This window comes from Chionomys nivalis, chromosome 3 (genome assembly GCF_950005125.1).
Source record: "Chionomys nivalis chromosome 3, mChiNiv1.1, whole genome shotgun sequence".
Taxonomy (NCBI): domain Eukaryota; kingdom Metazoa; phylum Chordata; class Mammalia; order Rodentia; family Cricetidae; genus Chionomys; species Chionomys nivalis.
The window spans coordinates 47556123-47583844 of record NC_080088.1 but is presented as its reverse complement, the minus strand read 5'-3'; the positions used below and the strand labels follow the sequence as shown (position 1 = coordinate 47583844).

At 39.2% G+C, this 27722-nt stretch overlaps 1 protein-coding gene across 1 annotated transcript; it reads right to left on the bottom strand.

Moving 5' to 3' along the window:
* Positions 1-358: 358 nt before the first annotated feature.
* On the bottom strand, positions 359-27722 carry Btla (B and T lymphocyte associated). The gene is made up of 6 exons (XM_057763985.1): positions 27638-27722; positions 12750-13070; positions 9548-9583; positions 8149-8307; positions 5097-5143; positions 359-768 (listed from the first exon to the last, which is right to left on the bottom strand). The coding sequence occupies exons 1-6, from the start codon at positions 27720-27722 to the stop codon at positions 520-522; spliced, it is 897 nt and encodes a 298-aa protein (XP_057619968.1). The 3' UTR covers positions 359-519.

The window sequence follows — 27722 nt, the reverse complement described above, 5'->3', positions numbered from 1 at the left end:
ATTTTCTGAATTGAGTCCAAGATAATTTTCCTTTATATTAGAAAAATAAAACATGAGCTATAAATTGACATGGAAAATTGTCTTATCGTGGAAGATTGGTTGGGAACATACAATCATTACGGTATTTATGATTAGTTAGTCAAATTGGGCCATTCTTTTTCTAGAATGTGTAGTGAGCTGACCCAAATAACACACTTCTTTCTTCCCTGTAAGTCTCTCTGATAGTTCCAAGGGAAATATTGAATTCACATGTTGGGTAAGGCATGGTCAGATTTAAACATTCTATTATGCTGCAATTTGTGCTATGAGTTTTTCCAGAGAAAAGTCTATTCTTCAAGGCTCTTGTACAAAACTCCTTCAGAGTTTTCAGGAGAAATTTTAACTAAGTATTCCATGGATCTTTAAGACACAGACTCAGCACGAACCATGTGAAAATCCCAGGTTGAAGAAGGTTATTTGACACTGGAGGTCCAGACAATGATATTCACAAGCCCGCCATACCATGCATCAGTGCAAGGTTTAACTTCTCCTACAAATGGACGCATACTCTGTGGGTGCCTCTTGCATGTTGCTTGACTGTCTTGGATTCCTTCCAATAATCGAATGTTTCAGGGAAGCATACACAATGCCCTGTTTGTTTCCCTCCGATTGGGAATTAGTTGTGGATTCAGAACTTTCCTGCCCACTTGACCAGGGATCATTATCATAAATGGCAGTTTCTGAGGGCAGTGTTTGGGAATTTTCCCTGGGACTCACTGCAATATCAACCTACGAGAGAGAAGAGATGCACCACTTAAGGACGTGACAAAGCATATTCATTATTAGACTGTGAGTGAACAGCTACATGATGTCATGCACGTTGAAAGAGACCGTCTATTGTTCTTCATGTAAGCTACTTCATATCTACATTTTCAGTAAGCATTGTATTATCAAAGGATGAAAGGGCTAGTTAGATTTGGAGTGTTGTGTTTGTTTGTTTTGTTTTGTTTTTTTTATGACCAGGTCCTTATGAATGCTAGGCAGGCATTTACCACTGAGCCCCTAAGGCCAAACATTTGAAGTTCACTATGCTCTTCCCAAGCAATTGTTTTATGCTGTATTATGGGCCATTTGAGGTCACACACATACACACAATGATCTTTCAATGGAAAAAAATCACAGTCTAATTCATGGAAAAGAAAACTAAACCCATAAAAACTTAAGGTAGTCCATAACACATCGGCATGTGAAGCATAGAACATCAAAAGATTAAGTCCAAGGCAGAAAGACCTGAGACCTCCTCAGTAGAACAGGAACAGGAAGCATCATGGGTTATCTAAGACACATTATGATCAGAGAACTAAATTGGAGAGCTAAATTGGAAAATGAAAGCCAATTTTGAAAGAATAAAGTTCCCATTAAATTCTAAAATATTATTCTAGTTGTTATTTCTATCATAAGAAAATAGTACCAAATAGTACCAGAGACCTAAATGGTGTGAGACAGGTGGGGGGGGGTTGTGGAAACTAAAATGAATCCTGTTATTTTCTCCCTCTTTTCAGTTATTGTTAGCTGCTCCTGACTATACAAAAAGTGCAAATGGTGATGTGTTAATATTAAGGGTTTTAACTTTCAGCCATGGGAGGGGTGAGGTGGGTCTGTATGTTTGTAGGTAAGGTGCACTCACCCACATGAGTGCATGTAGAGGTCAGAGGTCAATGTTAGGCTTCTTCCTCTATTCCTCTCTACCTTACTTATTGAGAAAGGTGTTCTCACTAAAGCTGTATTTCAACTAGGCTTTCAACTAGGCTGTTTTTACATCCTCCCCACCACTTGGTTTCAAACTGTATGCGACCACACCTAGATTTGACGTAAGTGCTGGAGATCCAAACCCATTTCTCAAGCTTGCAGAGTGCTATACCCACCTGGCCATTTTCCTGGGCTCTATTCTGACTTTTTAAAATCTCCATTTTGTCAGTCAAGTTATGCTCTCCCTAAAAGTTCTCAGGTTCTTGATCCTTGACTATTCATATTCCTATGGTCCTTGGAAAGTCTCACTGTGACATTTGCAGAAGGATTTCTCTTATATCTGCTGAGGAAAGCTCTGCTCTAAAAACATGCTTAGTCCTAACTTGAGAAATGAGGCAGTAACTGCTGATCCGCTACAATTTTCCTGTGAGATGAGCACTTGGAAATGGCACTAAGGCTGGAGGTCTGAAAGAGTCGAGGGTGGGTTGGCTAGGATGGAGATGCCCCCACACAAAGTGAACCTACATGTGGGACACTGACGATTGCCAAGTGAATGGATAAAGAACTGTGAATTCTCTGTATGCCACCAAGGTCCCTGCTATCCTTTCCAGTCTTTAGTAGGTCGACTTGGATCTCTTCACCGGAATGGCTCATTTTCATAGAAAACTGTTAGCACAAGCATGGTTCTGTGCCCCTGAAGTTCTCCTGTGACACTCTCTGAAAGCAGGGGATATCACAAGGCAGGTGCACTATGATGTGATGGCCAGAGACGATAAAGGGTGTTAGGCAGAGCTAGCCATCTCACCTTACATACTTATTGCACTTAGCTGTTGTAAGGCTCTTTTAAAATAAGCATGCTGATTTATAATTCACTTTCCAAAAGCCTCACCCTTTTAAGTATATTATGACTCAGTGGACTTTCCTATATAATCACATTTATTCCCTTAGAAGAGCAATTCTCAATCTGTAGGTCATGAGCCCTTTGGCAGACCTCTGTCTCCAAAAATATTGACATCCTGGTTCAAAACATTCGTAAAATTACAGTTATGAAGTACTAATGGACACAAGTTTATGGTTGGGGGTCACTGCAACATGAGGAACTGTTTTAAAGGGTCGCAGCATTAGGAAGGTTGAGAACCACTGCCTTAGAAGGACTATTTTGAAATAAAATCATAACTTTGGACTTTTCAGCTTTGTTATATTTTTATGTTTCATTGCCATATAGTAAATATATATATATACACATATATGTATGCATGTATATACACACACAATATATTTGTTCACATTCAACCTCCATTGGTCTCTTTTATCTCCTTCCCAATCCTCCCAATCACCTTCCTCTTCCCTGATGGAGGAAGGTCATTGGTTAACTAATAAAGGAACTGCCTTGGCCCATTTATAGGCCAGCCCTTAGGTGAGTGGAGTAAACAGACAGAATGCTGGGAGAAAGAAGCCGAGTTAGGAGTCGTCATGATTTTTCCACTCCAGACAGACGCAGGTTAAGATCTTTTTTGGTAAGCCAGCTCGTGGTACTACACAAAATATTAAAAATGGGTTAGATCAATATGTAAGAGCTAGCCAATAAGAGGCTGGAACTAATGGGCCGGGCAGTGTTTAAAAGAATACAGTTTTCGTGTAATTATTTCGGGACATAAGCTAAGCCATGTGGCGGCTGGGTGCTGGGGACGCAGCCCCGCCGCTTTTATTACAACAGAGTGGCGCCTTATTTATAAATGTTCTTTTACATTTAAAGGGGGATATGATATAGATATGAATAATTTACATTGGTATGATTTTAAGGTCAATTTTGTTATATGTATATGTATTTCTGATCTTGATTAAGGTATTGTGATTGTGTAGTTCATTTAAAAATATAATGTATAATTAAAAAATATAGATTAATGGATAATCATCAATAGTCAAGCTTGTAGTCATGTTAGATAGATTTTCTAGATATATAGAGATATATTTCAGTTAGATAGACATTCTTCATATCTTTCAAAGACTACAAAATATGACATTTTAAATATTTTAATAACTTAGGGCTTTTCATGACAATGAGACACTTCTGCTCCTGGCAACACCAATCTACTTCAAGAGGAAGATGGGCACCAAAGAGGCTCCTTAAGGAGTTTGATAGCCATTTGGGCAAGAAAATGCTCTTGCCTGGACTGTTACATAAACTGGACACAAAAAACCCGCAGAGAGAGGACTGCTAAACTTGCCTAAAGGTGAGATGGTCTTTCGGGGTTCCTGACTCATAAAAGAGTCTACAAGACATTCTACAGGACACAGCAAAAAATGACTAAACTGTCTTTAAAATTTCCTGCTTCATAAAAATGTCTGCTGGATACTATGGGCCTGTAGGCCAAAGATGGATGCCCCAACGGTACAAAAAAACTTTGGGTGACTGTCTAGACAACAAGATGTCTCTGTCATTTCTAAAATTTAAAGTTTCTTATTTCTTGTTTACTTAGGTAATATTGTATCCTTCTAAAGTCTTTGATGGAGTTAAAAAATGGTTAGTTATAGTTATAGTTTTCCTTAGTTATGATAAAAAATAAAATAGATATAAATATTGTAATTGTAATTTTTACTTGATAACTGTTTTGTTATATGTAATTTTGCTGTTAAAGCCTTCTTTTTTTTTGTTTAAACAGAAAAAGGGGAAATGATGGAGGAAGGTCATTGGTTAACTAATAAAGGAACTGCCTTGGCCCATTTATAGGCCAGCCCTTAGGTGGGTGGAGTAAACAGACAGAATGCTGGGAAAAAGAAGCCGAGTTAGGAGTCGTCATGATTCTCCCACTCCAGACAGACGCAGGTTAAGATCTTTCCTGGTAAGCCAGCTCGTGGTACTACACAAAATATTAAAAATGGGTTAGATCAATATGTAAGAGCTAGCCAATAAGAGGCTGGAACTAATGGGCCGGGCAGTGTTTAAAAGAATACAGTTTCCGTGTAATTATTTCGGGACATAAGCTAAGCCATGTGGGCGGCTGGGTGCTGGGGACGCAGCCCCGCCGCTTTTATTACAACACTTCCCAACTTGTTCCCTTTCAATTTTTATAGATTTTCCACCAATGAATTTCATTTTGGTAGTTTGCAATAGTGTAGGTGAGGGTTTATTTACAATGACCACACTGAAAATTGGCTCTCACTCTGCATCGGTTGCTGACTACCATGTGAGTCCCTCCCACTTCACAACAAGTTGTATATGGGCCCTGTATTATACAAGTATTATGCAGGCAATCATGACTGTGAAAAAATCTGGAGTGTGTGTGTTAATGCCATATAAACTTACTGAAAAAAATACACATGTATAATATAAAATGTATTTGTCTTAATAGATACTTCAAACATACCAGGTTAATTTCCTTTCCTGCTGAGTCAGAATTCTTCTTTCCTTTCCCTGAAAGATTGAGAAAAGGAAAAGAAAAAAGATATCAAACAGTGTTAAGAAAGCAAAGCAAACTATCCCATTATGCCCACCCCATTGCACGCCAGCAATCATATTGTTAGTTTTGCCTCCTAACTATGTTGGTTAGCATGTACCACACACATCTCAGTCTGTGAGAATGCACATGCCCACTTCCCTCCCCTCACTCCTTACATCACACAACGGTCTTCACATCCAAGAGGAAGGAGTAGGATCTAGTAAATAACAGTTTCGGATGGTTGGGAACATTGTATACTCAATGTTAAAAGTGCTGCTGTCATCTCTGTGATATATGAGACAGCTATATCATACTCCTCCTCCAAGGCTCAGGTAACATTGAAGAAAGACTGTGAAAGTCAGAGGTTGGGGCAGACTGAGGAAAACTGTCTTCTGGCCATAATTATGCCATTGTATCAAGTAACTCACAAGATCTTTGATTTCTTCCACAGACCTTTGTAAGATTAAGTCAGCCAGAATCCCAGTACAGGAGCCCTGCAACCTTCAGTCTGATGACAGATGATGGGTGCTAACTGAGCAAGAGTCAGTTCTTGTAGGGGTGTAGTCTCTGATAGGTTATCATACCCCAGTGAATCTCCACAGCTATATATGTATATGAACAATATTAATAGACTCAATAGGATATGTATTGTGGCTGTCTGATTGTAATTGGCCCCATAATCTCACAGAAGTGACACTATTAGGAAGTGTGGCTTTGGTGGAGTACATATGGCCTTGTTAGAGAAACTGTGTCATTGTGTGTGTGGGGGGGGGGTTAAGGTTTCCTATGCTTAGAATACTGCCAAGTGTCTCAGTCAACTTCCTGTTGCCTGCAAGACAGAGGACTCTCAGCCACTACTCCCATAATATATCTTCATGCATGCCACCATGCTCTCTAGCATGATAAAGAACTGAACCTCTGAAACTGTAAAGTGAGCCACCACAATTAAATATTTCCTTTATAAGAGTTGCCATGGTCATGGTGTCTCTTCACAGCAATACAATCCCTAAGACAGGAGTTGGTACCAGGGACTGGGGTATTGCTATGATAGGCCAGATCATGTTCTGGTTTGGAGGAATTTGGACTTTGGTACTTTGGGTTAGGGAAAGAGTGGATATTTTAAGCACTGCCTAATGGACCATACTAGTAGGAGCACGGAAGACAGTGGAGCTGACTGCGAAACGATGAACTGTGGAGGGCTCCTTCAAGAGGTTACAGAGGAGAATTTTAGTATGTTTCCTAGAGATTGTTCTTGTAATATTTTGGTGAAGAAAGTGGCTGATTTTGCCTTTGTACAGCTAAATTTCCAAATTGTTAACTTGTTTAGAGATTGGTGTGGTGGTGCACGCCTTTAATTCCAGAACTGCAAAGGCAGAGGCTGGCAGATCTCTGAGTTTGAGGCCAACCTGGTCTACAGAGCAAGTTTCAGGACAGTCAAGCAAAGGCAGTGAAGAACAGAAAGTTGGTGGTGATATAATTGAATGGGAGGGGTCTAATGTTCTGGTCCCAGTAAGCAGCAAAACTTGGCAAAATGGGTTATAGAATTTGCCTCTGTGCCAATAATAATAATAATAAAAAGCCATTGAGGCCACACATGTGTCAAGAGCATCCCTGAATGGAGGCCTAGAGAGGCCTTTGTGTGAAGCTGTGAAGCTGAAGCCTGGACTGCCTTGGAGAACCCAAGACATTAAAGATGCCAGAGTCACAGGATAGTTGCCAAGGAGAGCTGCTAACACAGAGTAGCACCCGCCCAAATGGAAAAAAGTGTGTTACAGTCAACAAAGCTGACCAGAGTTGGAGATATGAAGAATATTTTAACATCAGACATGGAGATGCAGAGTGTGGAGTTTGCCCAGTGGGTTTTCAGTCTTGCTTTGACCCAGTATTTCCTCACTGTGATTCCTTCCCTGCTTTTTGGGATGGTAATGTATATCTCATGCCATTGCATGCTGCAAGTATGTGATTTGTTTTTAAATTTGATTTTGCAGGGAATTATAGTTAAGAGATTGCATGAATCTCACAAGAAACTTTGAAGTTTGGACTTCTAAACATTGTTGAGACTGTGATAGACTATGGGGACTTTTGAATTTGTACTAAATGCATTTTGCATTACGATGTTTTTACGAACTTATGGAGACCAGTTTCTTGTGCTGTGTAGTTACAGATACAGAGGTTGGTTTGCAGTGGAATGTCTGAGAACTACAAAAAGGCTCTGGGATCCAGGAGCACTTCCACCCAGACAAAGCTTTCTCTTGTGGCGTCAAACACGGGATGCTTTGTCCTACCCACTTTAGAGCTACACTGTGCTCCTATTATAGAAAGGAGGGGACATGGAAAATAACAAGGAAATGGAGACTATAGATACACCAGATCAGCAAGCCTCTTTTGTTGAGTTTTACTGTTCAATGGTGACAATGAAGACATGGTTTCAAAAGGAAAAAGCAACCCTTTTCAAAATACCACAGCTCTCTCATTATAGGCAAGTCCACGTTCTCAAATGCAATGCTACTGAGTAAAAATTGGATTCAAGCATGTGTTTATAATAGCAATAGAAAGCACAAATACATATGAATTCCTGCTGGGGACAATGATACTTTATTTAGGTAAGGGTGGGTATCATTGGAATTATGTGTAATACCTGTGGAAATGACTCAAAAGGAATAACATGTTGGTTCAAGAGATTGTATCAATCAGTCTTTCAATGTGGTTAAAGCTTAGGAGAATGCTTTCTTGTTCACACCTAAGATTGAGGTGTATAGAATGAGAAAGTTCCAGCAATGCTAGCCTAGGGTTGTGGTGAGTATGCCTTACAATGCCTAGGCCAAGACCAAATTCATGCATATAGTTTTCCAGTGGCAACCAGTAGTTCCCCAGGAATCATTATCCAGAAAGAAAACACTAACCAGCTAAAAATCCATCAGCCCTGGAAAACAAACTCCAAATGTGTGGCACTTGAGGTCAGAGGGAAATTGCAACCCACCTTTGTGCCTTTTCAGGAAACAGACTAGGCAGAAACAGGCAAGCAGCAAAAGCAATGCCACCACAGGAAGCAAGCTGTAAAGCAGCCAGGTCCTGCTCCCCCTCTCTTCCATGGTGGGTGGTCCTGAGGCATTGGTGGCACCTGGGATATCAGACACTGCTGAAAACAGTTAAGAAGTCCTAGAAGCATTAGAGTTGGCAGTACCTCTTTGCGTTGTCATAATTTGAATGAAGGAATTAGCAGGCCAAACCCTCTGTTTCTCCTTTGGTGGTCCCAGTACGATCAAGTACTATTTTTAACTTTTGTGAACATCTCACATTCTGCTTGGATGAATTTTCTGTAGAAAGATCCCTATGGCAGTTCTCACAAACCACTTCACCAGGCCCTTTCATTTATATATTTAGTTCAGTGTTGTGGAAGTCATTTTCTTTATACAGCTTTAGAACTTGAAAGGAATGTTCCGAATAGTGCCCAAAGACCGACAGCTCGTGAATGGCGGTTGGGACTCACACCAGCAGGTTTCTGATGCTATACATTTGCTCCCTCTTATAAGTCATCATTATCTTCAAACAACAAATGTTTTCATTTTTACTGAATATGCTTTGTTTAGCATCTAGCTAGTGCTCATTATGACTGACCAGTGTTAACATTCACCGATCCCTGTTTGATCAAGGTTGGTTTTAACTTATAAATAAGTTGTGACACAGCTCAGTGGATCAAAAATAGTGTTTTTTAAACAATATGAAACAAACTAGAAAATATCTGAATTCATAAGACACACTGCTGCAGTGATTCTCAACCAGAAAATTTCTCATCCCCCAGAAACACATGGTAGCTTCGGGAGACACTTCTGATATCACAATGTGGGAGAGAATCTACGTCCAGTAAGGAGAGGTCCAGGGCTTGATAAACCCCCTGCATTGCACAAGACACTCCTCCATTCCCATAGCACAGAAATCAAAAATTCCACTGTCTACAGATTTTGTGGATTTGCTTTTTATGTGTATACTCTGGGTTATGATGTAAGATACACTGTTTCTTTGAGGTTACTGTTAACAAATTATCAAAAGCAGTGAAGTATCAAACTGTAAGTGTGACCTCCCCGCTACCCCTCCCAGACCCCAGATCCTTTCTTTGAGGTTACAAACAATCAGGACTAATTTAAGGAGGACATACAGTAAACATATAGTTTAATGGTATAGAATGTTGGCAAATGTACTGCAGCTGCTGTTTAGGTTGGGCGAGCAGCCAATAAGCAAACACAGCTGTGTGTGGGGAGGCAGTTTAATGGCAAACAATAGAGATTCTAATACAAACAAACCCAATTAAGAAGACCTTATTCCCATTATTTATCTGATCATCAAACAAACTTGCTAATTTTGATTGGTTTCATACTTACTTATTAGATGGTGTTCTGAATAATTTTGAGTCCTTTCTAAAATAGAAAATAAGACTAAGTATTAAAATGGCTTGATAAAACACTAGTAGGTGGTACTCAAAGTTATCTCTAAGGTCGGAGTTATTTAGAGAGGACTCCAATGTTGCCACAACAGAGAATCCAATAATCCTGGCCAAGTTCAGCATGCATAATTCATGGAACTTCACCCTGAGATCATGGCACACAAAGCAAAGGAGTTCTTTCTAAGCCTAAAGAAAGACTACTGTCAACACAGTATAACCTTCATCTGACTTCTTTGGTTCTCTCCTCCTCGTTCTTCAGGCAGAAGGACACATAATCCATGTGTGACCTCTGATACCTGCAATATAATAAAACATTCAACCCCCAGGTGCTCCTGAGACTGTGAATGACCACAGAAAAAAGAAGTTCTGCGTGAGATCCAAGATGTTCATTTTGAAACAAAGACTGTGCTTCTCACTTCCTGCATTCTCACACAGCATGCACCTTCCTGCACAGATAATGACCTCTGCTTTGTTCTGATGTCCCCAGTCAGAAACTGATGTAGGACAATTGAGAAGCACAGAGCTACAAATCAATGTATATATCGGGGTGGCTGTTCCTGGCTCTGTAGGATAATCTCCTTGTACTCTGCTTTGTTTCACAAGATGCCTTTCCTCATTCTAGGAGACAAATACTTTCTCAAGAATACCCAAGCCTCCTTCTGTCCACATTGGTTCTTAAACAAACCAATTTCTATTATGGACATAAAAAGCAAAGGTGACTCATATGCAAAAACGGGGGCATTCCCAGTATCCTCCCAGAAATATATTTCAAGGGGGGAACAATCAAAATACTTTTATTGTATTTCCAAATTTTACTAATTATAAGCATTGTTGTAGTTCCAGAACATATTTCTTTCCACATTTCATAGGCAGTTCTGAGTACTCTTGCGTTAAAAAATAAATGGAATATTTTTTCTCTTTCCCAGTAATCCCCATTTCCCTAAAGAAGACTATATATTTAGCTAAAATTTAAACTAATCCTAAAAAGAAGTGTATTTGACCTGTACAAGAGAGCCACAATCCCCAAAAGCAAGATATGATTTCTATTTGTAAGGTACTATAAGTTTTGGTGGAACTGGACATATTTTTATATAACACGCAGGGAAAGGAAATGTGTGATGAATGAGGGACATAGACCTTACAAAGGAAAAGGATAACTGTGATAGGTATAAAAGTGGACATTCTAAAATAGATGGGAATGGCATAGCAGTGATGATAATGGAGCTGAGAGAAGGCTGGACCTGGGAAGATGGGTCACGTGAATGCGCTTGAGGACCTCTGCTAAATCTTCAGTGTCCACATACAAAGTAGAAGATGACAGCTCCTGTCTCTAATCCAGTGCTAAGGCAGCAACAGGAGCATCTCAGTTTCTCACTGACTAGCCAGCCTAACAATTCCATCGAGTCCCAAGTTCACCGAGAAACCTTGTCTCAAAAAATAAGGTAGAGAGCAATTGAGGAAGGCACCTCAAATATCACCCTCTGCCTTCCACATACACACTTGTGCAGACACATATATGCACACACACACACACACACATATATATATATATGTACTTGCATGCACATGCGCACACACAAAGATGGGGCAATGGAAAGTAGCGTTGTTCAGCTTGGAAAGGTTCCTTCCTGAAGTGATCCAAGATGGTAGGTAGAAAGCTCTGGAGAGTCATTACATAGTCTGGGCAATAGTCTCACATGAAGCATACGATTCGCAAACACTTTCTCATGTTCTGTGAGGTGCCTTTGCACTCATTATAATGATCTTTGATGCAGAAATGTATTGAATTGTGAGAGTCTTTTCTGTCTGTTTTTGCTGTTGTTTTATGCTTTTGTAATATCTAGTAAATGATTATAAAATGCAAGATCAAGACTTAGTTTTTTATGCAGATATATGGTTTGATGTAAAAGTAGTTCTGTAGGTTAATTTCCTATATTTAAATCAGTTGAGGGTCTTGGGCAAGGTGATTCATACCTTTAAGTCCAGTATTTGGAGAAAGGGGCAGGAGGATCTCTGAGCTCCAGCACAGCCTAGTCTACACAGCGAGTTTCAGGCCAGGAAAGACTACACACTAAAACACAGTTTCAAAAAAAAAAAAAAAACAACAAAACAAAAAAACATCCGAAAGGAAATTGAGAGCCTATAGAGATGACTCAGATGTTGAGAGCATTGGCTGCTCTTCCAGAGGGCCCGGGTCCAATTCCCAGCATTCACATGATAGATCAAAACCATGTGTAATTCCAGTCCCAGAGGCACTAGCCATGTATGTAGTACACAGACATACTTGCAGGCTAAAACACCCATGCACAGAAAATAAAAATAATAGAAAAAGTCAATTGATCATAGACAGAATTTTGTTCTACCCTCTCAATTCTCCTATGCTGATTTCACCACAGTATTTAAGTAGCTATATTTCAATAATGAAATTTGGAATAGAGAAATCTTTCTTTATGCAGATTATTTTGGCTGCTCAGGGTCTGTTGCACAATATGATGTGAATTTTAGAATTAAGTTTGATTTGTTGGAGATGATGTTCAATCTTGGGGCATGTCATCATTATAATAGTGAATCTTCCAAGCTGATGACAATCGGGTATTATTACATCTTAATTTCTTTGTTTATTCATGCTACAAATCTGCTGCTTATGTGAGCATAATTTCTGCAAATTCTAATCAACAAAAAGCAGAAAAAACAATGACGAAAAAAGAAAATGATATCATTGTGATCATTTCTTGAACCTGTCAAATAAATGTTTTAATCTCTAACAACAAGAACAGTCAGTAAGTGTCCTGCTATGGCAGCACATACCTTTAACCCAAGCACGAGGGAGGCAGAGACAAGTGGATCTCTGTGAGTTCCATGACAGCCTGGGCTACAAAGGGAGCTCCAGGGAAGCCAGACCCCATCTCAAAAAGACTAGTAACTTCCATTATTTTCCCTCTACTGTTCTTGACCCCACCCTTCTCTCCCCCTACACAAATACTTTATGTCCTCATTACTGTCACAGCCTGGAAGACGAGGTAGACTGTGGATCTGATACAAGTGTTCCAACCTTTAACCACAGTGTCTGAAAGTCGGGATTGCCTCTTTCACAGTAACAGGATGGAAAAGCTATAGACGGTCTGGAGTAGAGCACTCACCTGTCACATGGAGGGCTATTATGTGGCTATTAATAACCTCAGAATTAAAGTCTATAAAACAACCATACGACCCATCGTCACTGAGATATATTGGTTCAAAACGGAGAGTAAAAACTGAACCATGGTCCTTGTCTTCCCAACCAGTATGTTGCTGAGGTCCAATCTCAAGAGGTAAACAGGTTTTTCCACTGTACTTGCACCAAGTCACATTAGGTTTCTGAGCACAATATGTCACAGGACATTCCATTTTAAAGAACTCTCCCACTGTGGCATGTTCCGAATGCCTGGGAAAGATAACTTGTACTTGACACGGCTTTTCACCTAAAACACAAAAGGAAAACTGGAATGAGTATGATCTTCTCGAACAATCATAGATACCACAGCAATTATTTCCACCAAAGATTTCTCAAACAGAATTTCATAATTTTCCCTCAATACTATTTTTCAGTACTTTATCTCTGCTAGTTCAGTGTGGTGCATAGCTACACATAATCTATATTTGCTTTAAAAATAAATTGCTTCACTGAGTGTTGGAGGTGCACACATTTAATCCCAGCACTCTGGTGGCAGAGAAAGGCAGATCTCTGAGTTTGAGGCCAGCCTGGTCTACAAAGCAAGTTCCAGGACAGCCAGGGCTACACAGAGAAACCCTGTCTCAAAAAACAAACATACAGTCAATTAGTTAATTAGTTTCATCCCCACCCTCAACAAAATAATATTATGAGTTAAGTTTTACAGATGAACTTGTTCGTGGTTATATTCTAATAATTAGGAAAATTGAGACTTTAAAGTCATAATGAGGTCTTTACCATGTACCATTATTTTGTTTGTATTACTTCTCAGCCGAAATCACATTTTCTAATACCATTTGCTAATTAACCTATAATTGTATTATTTTAATAACACAAAAAATCATAAAACTTAAAACTGTTTAATTATACCCCTTTCTTGAAACAAATACGTGTGCAATTTGGTCCACAAAATATTTAACCAGCATGGGTATTTAGAAACAGAGACTAGCTTCAAAATCACAAGCTTCAATTGCTCAGGAACCAGTCATGTGTATGTGTTCACTCATAACTGAAAGGCTGTGTTGTTCCTTTTGGAAAAGGACCATGATCTTCATGATCATGACAACTTTAGAAGCCTTTGGGCTTCATTTCCATATTATGAAATATGTGGCTATGTCTGCCACATCTAAAAATTACTAGATGGGATTCCCTAAGCTGGTAAAACAAAATAAGCAAACAGACAAAAATTTATTTTGTTATGCACTTTGTCTTTTTTCTTTTTACATTAAAATGAGGCTAAACACAGAGTCTTAAAGTATTTCAAGTTCTTTTTCCTCCACCCTCATGAATCGTTCTTAGTTTGTTGTTGTTATGCTGCTTTGTTGTTTTGGTTTGAATTTTTAAGACAGGGTCTTACTATGTAATCCTTGCTGTCCTGGAAATCACTCACTCTTTAGACCAGGCTGGCCTTAGACTCACAAAGATCCATCTGCTTCTGCTTCCCCAGGGCTGGGTCTAAAAGAGCGTGCCACTTTGCTAGACTCTCTTAGTTTTGAACTATTCTATTTTATGGCGTTAAGCGTACTATACCTCCTCACTAACTTTCATGTTCAAGTACTTTTCTGAATAGATTTATGGAATCACAGGCTATAATGATGCCTAAATGAGATCATAGTCAAAGCTTTCTTTAAAGATGAGGAATACTTGGGGCCTTATTTTAACTATTTCACAACAATAAATTTCTCACTGTAACTTTCACCCAGATCTCATCAACTCTTGCTTAGAACAACTGAAACTTGATGGAATTCTCAGGAGTCAGGTAGAGACTAGGGACCTGCAGAGAACTTTCAGCATCTCCAATTACTGACTTATTTGTTACTATATTGGATTCTCAGACAACTTCACTTTAAGGTGTCATGGTTCAGTTGCTTCAATTTTTTTTAGAGTAAGCTTGTAAGCAAAACAAAATGAAAGTTATGAGGTTTTCCAAACCTTGAAGAGAAAGGATAAGGTCACTGACCAAAAGGAAGTGCCTAACAAAACAATACCTGATGTGGTCAGATTTGCAGCAAAAAGCAAGGAAACCAAAGGTGGTAAGGCCAAGTGAAACCTTGTCTCCAAAGTCCGTTCCTCTCTCAAATTAAGAGACCTCAGCCTCCTCACTTCCCATTTAAATTTTCTTGGGTACTTGTGAACAGCAAGGTGGTCAAAGATCTGTTGTTCTCAATGAGCTTACTTTTGATTCACGGGACAATTATGTAATGATAAGGACTTTTTCTAAATAAATCTATTATGTACTACTCTTTTTCTCCTCAAATGTAGCCAAGCTTGAAAGCAAGGTTAGGAGGAGTCCCGTATACTCTTTCTTAGAGGGAATAGGAATTAGAAATGAGGTCTGTCTTTGTGGAATTTGCCTTCACATTGAAAATGAACGTGCCCAACAATGGGAGAGTCACACTGTACATAGACACGAAGCACTTGGCCTGGGCTGCTGGCATGCTTTCCTGGAAGCTGAGCTGCCCTTCAGTGGATGAAAAGCCCTTGGCCATCATAGTAAAGATTGTTGAGGTACTGGAGTCTGGCAGAGCAGGAAAACAAAGGCTTCGCAATAGTTGAATAGTCTCACAGCAGATTCAGGGAACCGATACACAACTGGATCATGGCTTTCTGGATATGATAAAGGTCACTGGTTATTCCAGAATGAATAGGATGAGCACTATTGGGAAATACTAAAATTTTCCTGTCCCCAAAGAAAAAAATATGATGTCCAACTTGGGTAGACATGTAAAAAGCATGGAATCAGTGAAAAATGGAAGCATTTATTCAACAGAGCCATTGGAACAGTCTCAGTGACCCTCAGTTTCTTCAAACTGAGATAGACATCGACTATAAAAATAGGAAAGTTCTTATGTGTCAGTTCTCAAAACAGACACACACGGGTGTACACACACACACACACACACACACACCCCTCAATGTGTGACTGTGAAACTAGTCCCAGTCTACAAAGTCTGTCCCTGCTACAATGTGTAAGCCTTTCATTTAGCCAGAGAACTGTTACCTCATGTTAATAGCACAGTCTATCTTTAGCATTCTGTGTCTATACACTTGAGAGGAGCACACAAAACACATGCAGAAAAGAGCTTGTGATTATCCCCGACTGTGTCACTGATTTGGAATGCAATGACAGAAACATTATTGTGGCTTCTGAGTATATTTCTGAGCAGGATAAAGTTGATTGACAATCACATTAGCTGGCATATATTTTTTTCTCGAATATTAGAATAAATAGAAAATGAATGCTTTTACAGCATTAGAAATCAGGAATAATCAGTCTGTGTGCAAATAAGGCAAGATTTTTTTTTCTAAAGCTCCAAGCCTATAACTGATGTTAGGAGGTCAAGAATGATCCACTGAGTCAGATGTCACAGTTCTAATTTTCTATCTGGTAATCATGTTGACAGTTCCTTTCTCCCTGCCTCGACATGTGCAAGTCAATTATGTGACACACCCGATGTACACAGCTACCCTTGACTGGATTGTCTTCTCAAGAAAACATTCTCTGATGAGGGGATAATCACAGTTGGTTTTAGCTTTGACTTATCTGCCAACTCCAAGTCACTTTGTCCTTAGTATTATTGTTCCTGGTGCTTGTCTTAAACATTCATATCTGATATGGAATTTTCAATGAAAAATAAAGAAATCACATGTAGTAAGACAAAATATATAATCCATCACCACTACGATTTCATATGACATATCTTTGTGAGCCACCAGAAGTGGAGGAGCCTGTAAAAAATTCTTCCAAAAGCTACTCATGTGTTATATTCTATATGAACTGTACACACAAATAGATAGCCAGGTACTGTCTAATCAATGAAAACACTGGCTTTTATTATTTTGAACAACTGCTATCTCCATAAGAAAAATATATGTTCTGAAATCACAAAAGGAAACAATCAATGAAATTACCAGATAAATAAAATTAAAAAAAAAATGTTGTTGGAATATGTACTATCACAAAGAATGGGGGATGCTGGCCAGTATATCAAACTCTACTGATCCTGAGTATAATTCATGCTTAAAATAGGCATAAGGAGTTGAATTCATCTGTTCAGGGCCAGTTCTATAGCTAGGCAGTTCTCAGTTAACTTTCATGTTGAGTAAAATTTCTGCTGAGGATAAATATTACAAACATGTTAATTTACAAATTACATACATATTATTAAAACTCAATGGTAACATATTAATTAGTTAGAACGTAAACCAAGAATACTCTAATGGGAAGTGTCTTACCATGGACATTATTCAGAACTTCTCATACATGGTGATAATCAGCAGCAGATACTATGGATACTATGCCTTCTTGTTGTCCTTAATCTAAGGGTATAGACATCCCAGCGCCTATAATCATTAGGAGTGTGATGGTTTCTAATAGAATTTTATAGTTAGACTTTTTGTCTTAGATATGACATAATCTCCTACCTTTCAGATCCTTGAGAGCTCTTCTGGCTGAGTTGGTCAAGAAAGGTTTCATGGAAGAAGAGGAATGTAACCCAACCTCCAGGGAAACTCAGTGGTCTTGTTCTCACGATGGCATCTCCAATCCTCAACAGGCCTTATGCTGTTCTTTAATTATTTCAACTGCCTTGCCTTGATTATAACTATAATTTTACAGCAAATTCCAACTGACAACCGTCAAGCCTCCATTGAAAAATTCTTACAATTTATAGAAACTTCAAAAATGGTCACAGTTATTAAGTGAAATTAGTAAAAAAATGAAGATTCGAGAACAAACACAGGAAACAGTTCAGTGGTCACTGCAGTCTGTGTGGGAAATGATGTGGCCTGGGCAAGGTGGCACATTTGGAAACAGTGAAATCGGTGCCAGAGATAATCGGAACGGCACGTTGATAGAGAAGATGTGTGTGGTGGAGGAACGGGAAATGCGTGAAGGGTGTTAGAGATATTCGGAAGGGCACGTTGAGAGGGAAGATGTGTGTGGTGGAGGAACGGGAAATGTGTGAAGGGTGTCTGGAGGGAGGTAATGACTTTCAGGCTATGGCTTTAAATATTGGGTGCTTCCCTTGGGAAAGTATTGAGGAGTTAATCAGGAGTTTGATTTGTGCAACGTAAGTTTAAAGTTTCTATTAGACAGTAGTGAGATTGCGTCCTGGCTTACTGAGTTTTGGATTATTATCTGGATTTTGTCATTCTCTGCCTGATGTCTATATTGATAATTAGTAATAAATCTTCAGGTTCATTTCGTAAAAAAAAAAAAAAAAATGAAGATTCGATTAATTTGAGTTGTAATATCAGAGATGAACATAGAAATTTAAACTATTTTAGAAAAATAAAATTATCGCCAATGGTGTATTAATAATTAATATTAATGTTATATTTACACTCAGGAGGAAAGGTCTCTAGACAATATTTGATAATATATTCTGCTTACCTTAAAGCTTAGCGATGATGAAGGGTGGGGGGATATTACACTCACTGAGGCATGGAAAGATATACATCTTTCCTAGAAAACAGGGATGTAGAAATCCTTTGAAGTAGTGGCCTCCAGCTAACCCATGCACATCCTTGTAATTTCACACTAACCAGCCTATGACATCAGCCCAGACACTTGAGAAAATCACAGGCACCACATCAGAAAGGCACAGTATTGTATTTCCCGCCCTAAGCTAGTTGCCACAGCCACAAAATCAGAACCTTGGTAACGTGAAACTGTAGTGAGGGATTTGCGCTCCACTCAGAAACCGCTCATTTCAGGGTTTGTAGTTTTGGCTAAATGTATTACTTTATTGTAAGTGAACCTACTCCATAACTAAGATATTCCCAGAGATTCTGGGGGCGTCTAGAGCAGTATGAATGACAGCAATACATAAACATCTAAGTTAAAATCTGAGCTGTAATTGGAAAAGAATCACCGTTGAAGGAAAACCCTGCATCTTGGTCTCAAAGATAAAGCATATAATAAAATCTGAGGCTGCTGTGAAATGGACCAGGAAAGAATTAGCTCTATGGGAAGCACATACATGGCATGAATTCATACATCGCTTAAAACACAGCAGAGACCATGAAATAAGAAAATTGGAAAAAATTTTATAATCATCTGTTAATTTTCCTCTTATGTCATCAACATCTCTATAATCATATGTGAAACATCTAAATTTGATTTCATATGGTTTTTTTAAGAACATAGTTTCTTCTAGGGCTAGAGTGTACAATAGTTACTGTGACATGTCATTTTCAGAAAGAATTTAAAGACTATCTCTTAAATTTAGTTGTATAGGACAAGCACATCCATTACAATACCACTTGTCTTTAAATACTCAACGGTGCCTGTGGTATTTCCTCTCCTAGAGATACTTAAAGTAGGGCAAGCACAGACCTGAGAGGTCATCCAGGCAGCAGATGTGCAGTTTAAGCTATGTTTGGGAATATTTCCAGAACCTTCTCTACTCATTCATAACTAGTTACACAGTGCACTAACCCTTCCTTATCAGTCTGCACATACCCTTCCCAGATCCAGGGCAAAAACAGGCAAACGGAAAGATGACAAACAATTCTCAGGTTCTTACTATATGCTAAGTACTGTACTCCTTATGGTACTTATGTCCTGATACACCCATCATGATTTAACATTATTGTAAGCCAAAACTCATTTAGTAAACCTAGTCTACCAAACATCATATCTGAACCTAGCCTTCCTTAAACTTATTCAAAATAAATTAGACTGCAGTTAGCCCAAATAAACTAACATAAAGTTGCTTTTATAGTTAAGTTTTGGTACTTCGTGTAAGTTTAGAATACACTTAAACAAAAATGCTTGCAAAATGGTGTACTGGATGGTATCGACCATTTACCTTAGTGATTGCATAGCTGGGTAGGGATATAGCCAACACTGCAAAAGGCTATCCTTACACATATTGCTAGTCATGGGAAAAAGCAACATTCAAAATTTGAAGTGTATTTTCTACTGATTTCGTATCACTTATAAATCATTATAAAATTTTGATAATTTACAAGTTGAACCATCCTAATTAAGTAATCACTCAGAGTGAATCCTAGAACAAATAAGCCATCTATCATAGGTTACCAGCTTTTGGGAGACAGACTCAGAACTAGAATTTAAACCCAGGTACACTACTCACTCCAAGGCATAGGCTGTTATCCAAAAATTTATTGTGAATGGGAATATGTAGGAAAAGTTCTTGGCATTACACTTAGATTATATTTTAACAACAATAAATGCCAAGTGTTACAATTTTTACATTAAAATGGATTTACAAAATTGACATATAAGTTGAGTAATTGTCAAAAGTCATTAAAAAAAACCTACAAGTCTTGCAGCCAAAACAAAAAATTCAAAGGTCTTCCCGAGTACCTCTATTCTGAAAAGTGAACCCTAGGGACATTCACGGGATTAACAGTGGTCTGTGATGAGTGGGTCTGTGCCAGGCAAACAAATGAGAGATTGAAACTGGAATGCTGTATAAAGATGTAATTCTTTTTGTCTTAGTGACAGTGTCCTTTGCTTTACAGAAGCTTCTCAGTTTCAGGAGGTCCCATTTATTCAATGTTGTCCTTAATGTCTGTGCTGCTGGGGATAAACGTAGGAAGTGATCTCCTGTACCCATATGTTGTAGAGTACTTCCCACTTTTTCTTCCATCAGGTTCAGTGTGTTCAGACTGATATTGAGGTCTTTAATCCATTTGGACTTGAGTTTTGTGCATGGCGATAGATAGACAAAAAGGCAACCCACTGACTGGGAGAAGATCTTCACCAACCCTGCAACAGACAAAGGTCTGATCTCCAAAATATATAAAGAACTCAAGAAACTAGACTTTAAAATGCTAATTAACCCAATTAAAAAATGGGGCACTGAACTGAACAGAGAATTCTCAACAGAAGAAATTCAAATGGCCAAAAGACACTTAAGGCATGCTCAACCTCCTTAGCAATAAGGGAAATGCAAATTAAAACAACTTTGAGATACCATCTTACACCTGTCAGAATGGCTAAAATCAAAAACACCAATGATAGCCTTTGCTGGAGAGGTTGTGGAGTAAGGGGCACACTCATCCATTGCTGGTGGGAATGCAAACTTTTGCAACCACTTTGGAAATCAGTGTGGCGATTTCTCAGGAAATTTGGGATCAACCTACCCCAAGATCCAGTAATACCACTCTTGGGAATATACCCAAGAGATGCCCTATCATATGACAAAAGTATCTGTTCAACTATGTTCATAGCAGCATTGTTTGTAATGGCCAGAACCTGGAAACAACCTAGATGCCCTTCAATGGAGGAATGGATGAAGAAAGTGTGGAATATATACATATTAGAGTACTACTCAGCAGTAAAAATCAATGGCTTCTCGAATTTTGCATGCAAATGGATGGAAATAGAAAACACTATCCTGAGTGAGGTATCCCAAACCCAAAAAGAGGTACATGGAATGTACTCACTCATAATCGGTTTCTAGCCATAAATAAAGGACATTGAACATATAATTTGTGATCCTAGAGAAGCTAAATAAGAAAGTGAACCCAAAGAAAATCTTATAGTCATCCGCCTGGATAGGGGAAGTAGACAAGATTGCCGACCAAAACTGGGAACTTGCAGGTGAGGTGGCATGGGGCTAAGGGGAAATGGGGTGAGAAACGTGAGAAGGGGAGGATGGGAGGAGCTTGGGGGAATGGGATGGTTGGGATATAGGAAGGGTGGATACGGGAGCAGCGAAGTATATATCCTAACTAAGGGAGCCATCTTAAGGTTGGCAAGAGACTTGACTCTAGAGGGGCTCGCAGGTGTCCAGGGAGATGTCCCCAGCTGGTACCTTGGGCAACTGAGGAGAGGGAACCTGAAATGACCCTATCCTATACTGATAAATATCTTGCATATCACCTTAGAACCTTCATCTGGCGATGGATCGAGATAGAGACAGAGACCCAATTTGGAGCAACGGTCTGAGCTCTTAAGGTCCAAATGAGGAGCAGAAGGAGGGAAAACATGAGCAAGGAAGTCAGGACCACGAGGGGTGCACCCACCCACTGTGACAGTGGAACTGATCTATTGGGAGCCCTCCAAGGCCAGCTGGACTGGGACTGAATAAACATGGGTTGAACCTGGACTCTCTGAACATGGCGGACAATGAAGGTTAATGAGAAGCCAAGGACAATGGCACTAGGTTTCGATCCTAATACATGAACTGGCTTTGTGGGAGCTTAGCCTGTTTGGACGCTCACCTTCCTGGACCTAGACAGAAATGGGAGGACCTTGGTCTTCCCGCAGGGCAGGGAATTTGGACTGCTCTTCAGTATCGAGAGGGAGGGGGAATGGAGTGGGGGGAGGAGAAGAGGAGTGGGAATAGGGGGAGGGGAGTGGGGGAAGGGGGCAATATGTGGGAGGAGGGGGAGGGAAATGGGAAACAGGGAGCAGGTGGAAATTTTAATTAAAAAAGAATAAAAATAAATAAAAAAAAAGATGTAATTCTTTCATATAAATAGAAATGCTATGAAATACCAGCAAGGCTTGCCACAGCTACAAACTAAAGAGCTTTGGCTTTCTTTCCAAGGTGGCTCTTAATACTTCATTGTAAATCTACCAGGTGGCAAATGGCACCTCATGTCACCTTCAACCCTATTGCTCATTGCCTTTGCTCCACAGCTCAGGGTTCACATGCATGCCACTTCATGGAGTCTTGTCCTTCTTATGTGTCAACGGTGAGTGTCTGTCAGTTAGCTTCCAGAGATGCCAGGTCCATAGATCTCTTTCAGGAAGAGAAGCCATTGATAGTAGTGTTTGGTGAGCTCCTCTCATTCTATCAGAAACCAGTTTGTGTTTTACAAATGTCAGGGAAAGGTGTTTCCTTGCGATGCTCAGTAAGACTTTGTTAAGAAAGGTACAGTGAAGTTCACTTTCATTTCCCTGCAATAAATTTCCTCACTTCCCTAATAGAGTCTGCTACGGAAATAGCACACTGAACTTCAGTGCCTCAAGCTCCAGACATGGTTGATCTGTGGAAAACATGGTTGGTTTGTGGGAAAACAAAACTGCCAATTGTTCCTCAGTGTTCACTTTCCTTTTCTAATGCTACAGAAGAAAATGAAACAAGCTATGATCACCCAGCTAAAGTCTGAATGATTCTCCTGCCAATGTTTTCTGAACCATAGACTATTTGTGATAGCTGTGAAATCCAGGCTGTTCGCTGGATGAACTTGGCAGTTAGGGAAGAGGAAATGGTATTAGAGAGACCTATCAGATAAACTTGTTTTTGTTTGTGACTGTCCTACCTGGTCCATCAGACATTTCCCTGATCTGTATTTAACAGGGATGTCATGTCAGACTCTGAGGATGCAAAGAATGACATCCCTATATTACATAAACACAAGCACATGAGACACTCCTATCATGGGATGAACACGTAAACCATAAGGGCAAGAGCAATGAGACAGGGATACGATATTAAGTAATTTCAAGGTAAGAGAACTGAGAATTTGAGAAAAGTGAATTACAAATCACAAATGCTTCCCCTTGCTGACACTGTGAGAGAAGCTGAGTAACTCACCAAAGATAAGCATATTGGCGCTCATTCCAACTGAATATGGTGACAGATGACATGGAGCAAGCCTGGAAGGAAATATCACTTCCCAATACCACTTAAGAAAACAATAAAGCTAATTAATTTTTGAAATAAAAGAAAACAGTAACAAATAATCACTCTTAACTAAATTGACACAGTATTTATGCTCTTCAACATTCTGGGTATTTGTCCAGAAAAAAAAAAAGGCACATAGTCAGCATAACACCTCAATGAAACACGTGACTGTTTTCTTTTGTTAGATGAAGAATTGAAGACTAGAGATGTTGCTTATAGTCAATAACAGCCATGGTCTACCGACAAAGCTATTTTTAGACACCCATCCTTAACCACTGCACAACAGAGATTGTTCAAGAAAGCAAACAAAAAGTCAATCACATCATATGAACCTGATTACAAATAGTTTTCGACATTTTTTTTCAGCAAGTTCAAACTTCAAGTTACAGCAAAGCATTCAGGCAATGGAAGTTAAGCAGGAAAGTCCCATGGATGTTTGGCAATAGTTTCAATTTCAGTAACACAATAGAGGACAATTTTATAGTGCAGTAAAGGAAGTAACAGGAACTTAAAGAGCTCTATGATGCTATGAGTCAATTTAAGGAGGCAATCAACACATAGCTTAATCTGATTGTGCTCAATCCAGGAAATCCTGAAGCATAGGAAAGTATTTCTAGGTATTTGCATAAGTATCTAGATACCTTTTGATACACAAAAGGTGTTTGGAATTTGGGGAAAGATGCAGCTCTGCTTCCAGTATTTCATGTGAACATTTCAACAGGAATACTGGAACCATGAAGATGAGACAGAGAGGGACTGGAGAAATAACTCAGCAGATAAGAGCAGTTGATGATCTTCCAGAGGTCCCAAGTTCAGGTCCCAGCAACCATCTCAGGAAGCTCATAACCACTGTACTTGAAGATTCCCAGGATCCAATGCCTTTTTCTGGACTCTATAAGTATGCACAACATGCAGATGCAAATATATCCATACATACAACATAAATAAATTTTAAAACTGAAAACATTGTATAGTGAGGTGAGGAATGCTATCTTGTCAAAGGATAGTAGACTGACTTGGAGTATGACTGCTCTGACCCAGCTTAAAAGTGGCTTTACACAGGAACATCATAATGCTCACCTTCAAGAGAAAGAAGACACAGGCCAAGGCCAAGCAGGCAACAAGACTCTAGCCACTGTATTTTCAAAGGAACCAGGCTGTAAATGTTATCCCTTTACTGGGTGTTCTTATGACTATTTCTATTACAATAATCAATGATCAATCAAAGATTTTGTACCACCTTTATTCCAGATCAAACACACACACACACACACACACAACACACATGCACATGCACGCACACACACATGCACACACACAAGTTGAAGTCCTCAGTTGAACCTCAACTGAATGAGTGGTTCAGGCCCTCAAAGATGGAGCAATCTCTGAGAACCTGCACTCAGAACTTCCTAGCCTAATGAGACACAGGTGTTTATACTCTATTTCCATCAGGAAAGAAATGACGTTATTGAAACCGGGGAGAGTTCCTCTATTTTTTTCTTTTTTTTTTTTTTTTTTTTTGAGAAACACAAAAAGCACAGCTCTTGATCGTTTTATATTACTGTAACTGGGGAAATGTTAACTGATCCTGAAATAGTTTGAGAACACACTGCTTCACTCAGTAGGTGTTAAAAGTCATAGGAATTCTTCAAGATATAAAGGCTCCTTTTGTCATTAGTATAGTTTTATGAGCTGGAACTGCCATCAGTTTTGTCCAGAATAATACATTTTACCAAAGATTAATTTTTTTTACTTCTTTTGGAGGAAGGGTACAGCAGGTTGCTGAGGATAGAGCCTAAGCTCTCACGAAAATCAGGCAAGCACTCTACCGCTTAGCCACACTTCCCAACCCCACCAGATGCTCCTTTCTCAGCTTACATTCTTTTAAATTTTATTTTATTGCATTTATTTATTTAGTGTGTGTGTGTGCACAGGAGTGTGTGTGTGCATGCGTGTGTGTATGCGTGTGTGTAACCCATGTACAGAGGTCACAGGATAACTTTCAGGATGCAGAAGTTGGTTTTATCCTTCTGTCATGCGCAGCCCAGAATTTGAAGTCAAGTTTTCAGGTTTGACAGCAAACGCCTCTATCCATTACTCACTGAGTCATACCACCAGCATCCAGTCTATATTCGTAATTCAGAGTGACGCTGTAATCCACTAATTCATTAATTCAACCTGAGCAGCACTGTAATCCACCTAATCACCTGCTGTATAAGACACCTGGACAACGCTTGTCTAAATCTTTCTGTTTCATTTTCTACATATATTTTGATACATTACATTTGGGTCTAAAAATTTTATACAAGATATTTTATTATTTTAGCTTTGAAACAAGTATTAGGAAAACCTTGATCACAGAGCATCAAGTCAAAACTGGTCAGAAGTAAAAAGTTTCAGTCGCAGCAGAGTAACTGCAGTTTATTATTTTAAAATTAATAACTGGATAGATTTAAAATAATAGGTATGTGAGGTCATAGGCAAGTTAGTTCACTTGATTTAAACATTCTAAAATATTTGCCTGTATCATACTCCATACACATACATATCGTGCTTGACAATTTAAAATGATGAAAAGCTTAAAACTACTTAACATACTTATGTTAAACCTTAATTCTCATCTAATTGGATATTGCGGGAGGTACTGATAATAAAAAACTATTAGCAAACTTACCATTAACATTTATCAAGCTTTAATTGCATGTGTTTACCATAGCTAGTCAGTATAGACATAACAAAGACACATCATTTTGGTATAATTATTATAGGTTTTTAAATGACAGTAGGGCTGATAACGGAAAAGAAACTTAACTGGGTCTATAATGTAAGTGGCAGAGTCACTAAAGAACCCAATTCTGTAACCAAGTTTATGTGCATGAATACAAGGTTGTAGCACACTGGGTGGAAGAATGGAATATGGAGGACAGCCCAATTGTGATGCAGAATTAAAATTTTCCTTTGTTCCACCGAGGTCAGTCTACAATCGATCCCTTACAATTAAATAGACTCAGTTTAATATTTGACTCCAGCTGTAGCTATGTGATAGACCATTAATAAGTAGGGGCTTGGATGACTGAGGCGATGCTTTACTCTGCCCCTAGATAGGTGGTCTGCTGACGTCAGAGTTGAATTCTAAGCTTCATAATTCTAGAATTCAGAATGCAGTCTGCCACAGCCATGCAACTGTCACCCACATTAAGAGGGATGGGACTGAGAGATGGCTCATCAGTTAGGAGCACTGACTAATGTTCCAGAGGACCCAGGTTCAATTTCCAGCACCCACATAAGTGTCTGTAAATCCAGTTCCTGGGCAAACTGACACCTTCATACCATTGCACATAAAATAAAGTTAAATAAATCATTAAAAAATTATTTTTAAAAAGATACTTGTGTTCTGGTAGAAGATAATTTCTTAAAATATTCTTGAGCCCAGAATTAACTGAGGAACAAGAAATCTCTGCTGACTACTCCACAGGCTTTCCCCTTCTCCAGGGCATGTTGCTGTGCAGAAGTAAAGTGTTGAGAGATAAAGAAGAACTGCAGGTTTTGATAACAAAAAGGCTTTGTAGGGATGAGCCAGCATCACTATGGAGAATCACTTTCTATGTTCAGTTGGCAACCACTTACAAGTCACCTCCTTCAACAATGAAACAACACCAGCGCTCGCTGCTCTACTTCACAGTATGATGCTTGTCCAGTGTTTTCATAGTTCATTTCACGAAAACAAGGAGGGATTGTATTTAGATTGAACATTATTCGAGAGTAGCTGTGGCCACAGCTATGAACTCAAGTATCCAACACCTTTCCCACCCAATTAAGCACCACAGCTTCCTGCTGACATCCATGTAGAGAGAACATGAGATTTATTTCCCATTAGTATGATAGCCAGAGAGATTTCATGAACAATGGTGACAAATTTGTACTTAACCATTTATAACATGTGCTAAAATATCTTTACTTAGCATCAGGACAGGCTTCCAGGAAACTCTGCCAAGCTATGGATTCTATGTTTGCTCTGTAGGAAGGTGAACCCCATATTCTAAGTTCACTTGCACCCTCTAGCATTTTCAGGAAGCAAAGGTAACTACTGAGCTATACGCTGGACATAAACATCCCTCTCCCCCGCGCAAGCTCAACAAGGAAAACCATCACCAACATGAACACTGAGGAAGAAAATAAGAAGTCCTCTTAGCAGGTGCCTTACCAAGGATGCTCCAGAAGCCCACATGGAGGATCAAGAGTTTGCTAAACAATCCTGGAATCCCAAACATGGCAGGCGGTGTCTTCAT